At 38.1% G+C, this 2,024-nt stretch overlaps 1 protein-coding gene across 4 annotated transcripts in view; it reads right to left on the reverse strand.

Moving 5' to 3' along the window:
• Positions 1-1,116: 1,116 nt before the first annotated feature.
• GTF2A2 (general transcription factor IIA, 2, 12kDa) overlaps positions 1,117-2,024 on the reverse strand; it is a 22,205-nt gene continuing 21,297 nt past the window's right edge. For all 4 annotated transcript variants that reach the window (XM_011983198.1, XM_011983199.1, XM_011983201.1 and 1 more), the window contains one exon: positions 1,117-1,856. In XM_011983198.1, the coding sequence (XP_011838588.1) occupies positions 1,831-1,856 (26 nt within the window). In that variant the 3' untranslated portion in view covers positions 1,117-1,830. The remainder of the gene's footprint in view (positions 1,857-2,024) is intronic.

Genomic DNA, 2,024 nt, shown 5'->3' on the forward strand with positions numbered 1-2,024 from the left:
AAAAAAAAAAGGGAAAAGTCTGGATTGAACTCCATATTCTACTCCAATAGCAGTTTTCTAGTCTGTGTGCCTGGCATATTTGGGTTTAGAAAGCATTTGTGAGAATACTATTCAAAGGTTAGCTGTAATACAAAATAAACGTATCTGAATGATTATCCTGCCCTCCTCTGGGAGAAACATGTATTACTGTCTCTGGTCTCAAAAAGGTTTATATTCTGTCCTTTATTGTTTTTTCATGAATTTTTGAGACAGAGTCTCACTGTCACCCAGGCTGAAGGGCAGTGGCATGATCTTGGCTCACTGCAACATTCGTCTCCCTGGCTCAAGTGTTGATGCTCCCACCTCAGCCTCCCAAGTAGCTGGAACCACACGCATGCACCATCACGCCTGGCTTTTTTTTTTTTTCTTGTAATTTTTAGTAGAGAGGGATCTCATCATATTGGTCAGGCTGGTCTTGAACTGCTGAGCTCAAGCAATCCACCTGCCTTGGCCCCCCAATGTGCTGGGATTACAGGCGTGAGCCACCGTGCCCAGCCTTTTCACGTATTTAAATCACTCATTTGTAAGAGGTCAGAAAGGAAGAAATAGGGATTACACTCAAGATACTACTGGGTTTAAGTTTTGGAGGATGGGTAGGATTTTGATGCTGACAGGAAAGGCATGAAAATTGGAGGAAATAGCAGAAGCAAACATTAAAAAATCATAGGTCTCGTTGGTTTTTTTCTCAAGCTTAACTGGAACAGACTATGTAATGGGTAGTAGTGGAGGTCAGGAAGGGAGCCTGGAAATACATGCATAGAATGAGTTGGAGGATGAAACAATTTTATTTTCGTTGTAAAGACAGTCTATGTTGATAAGGCTGGTCTCATCCTCCAGCCTCGGCCACCCAAAGTACTGGGATTACTTACAGGTGTGAGCCACCAGTACCTAGCCAAAAAGTTTTAACATGAGAGTCAAGGCCTACAGTGGCATGCTGACTAACAACTGCAGGAGCATCCAGGTAACAGCAAAAATCTTTTACTCCAATTGGGTCAATCCAGTCAACCACGTAAAAAACTCCTCACCTAGGGTCAATATGCTACTTCTGTATTTCTGCAAGCACAATCCACTGACATAAAGGCTAATGCATCATGTACATGATAAAATGTATGAAATTTGGAGCAATATGGTGAGTTGAAATAATTTACCCGTCATGTGGTGGTGGGACTATTTTGTTGTTTTTTTTCCCCCTTCCTCATGTTACCTGGTCTAAGAAGGTAAGTTTTTTGGTTTTGTTTTTGTTATGATTGTCTAACTTTTCCTAATCAAGTTGTACTTGGGTTTTTTATACCAATGATTAACTTTGGTTTTGTATTTTAAAAAGCAAGGGATTTTCTTAATAAAATTCCATCCAGAATTTGGTTTTGCCCCTGCTGATGCTTTCATCAGGTAAAGTTGCAACTGATAAAACTAACATGACTTTATTGAAATTAAGCATTCTGAAAGAGCATCATCTTCCTTGCAAAGGAAATGAGAAAACGCATTATCTAATATCTTCATATTGCTACCTTAATAGTTTCACCAGTTACTACTCAGTTTTAAAATGAGTTTATTAAAGAAGGTTCTTAGGAAGGCAACAACTTTTGTCATTAAAAAAAAGTCTTTTTTTTCATGCTGTATAATAAAGGTGATGTAAGAGGCTACAGAGTTATAAGTTTCTACTGGAATTCTCTGGTATAGCACAGTGTAGTCATTTCTGCAATTCTAGAATAAATAAAAAGTCTCTTCTATGCTTCTCTTCAAAAGCAATGAGTAACAGAAGATGGCATAAAAAAGCCATATTTTTTCTATTCATTCTGTAGTATTGGAGCCAGTATCTAGGAAACAAAAGAGAAAGTAAATTCAATTTAATTTTATTTTAAAATTAACTATTTTAAGACTATCAAAAATGTAGAACACAGGACTAATAGTGGTGGTGGCTTGAGGGGTGGGGAAGAACAGAGGGCAGGGTTAAAGAGGGAAGCTGACAATGGAAATATCTTGAG

The sequence above is a fragment of the Mandrillus leucophaeus genome, unplaced genomic scaffold (assembly GCF_000951045.1).
Source record: "Mandrillus leucophaeus isolate KB7577 unplaced genomic scaffold, Mleu.le_1.0 Scaffold247, whole genome shotgun sequence".
Classification (NCBI taxonomy): domain Eukaryota; kingdom Metazoa; phylum Chordata; class Mammalia; order Primates; family Cercopithecidae; genus Mandrillus; species Mandrillus leucophaeus.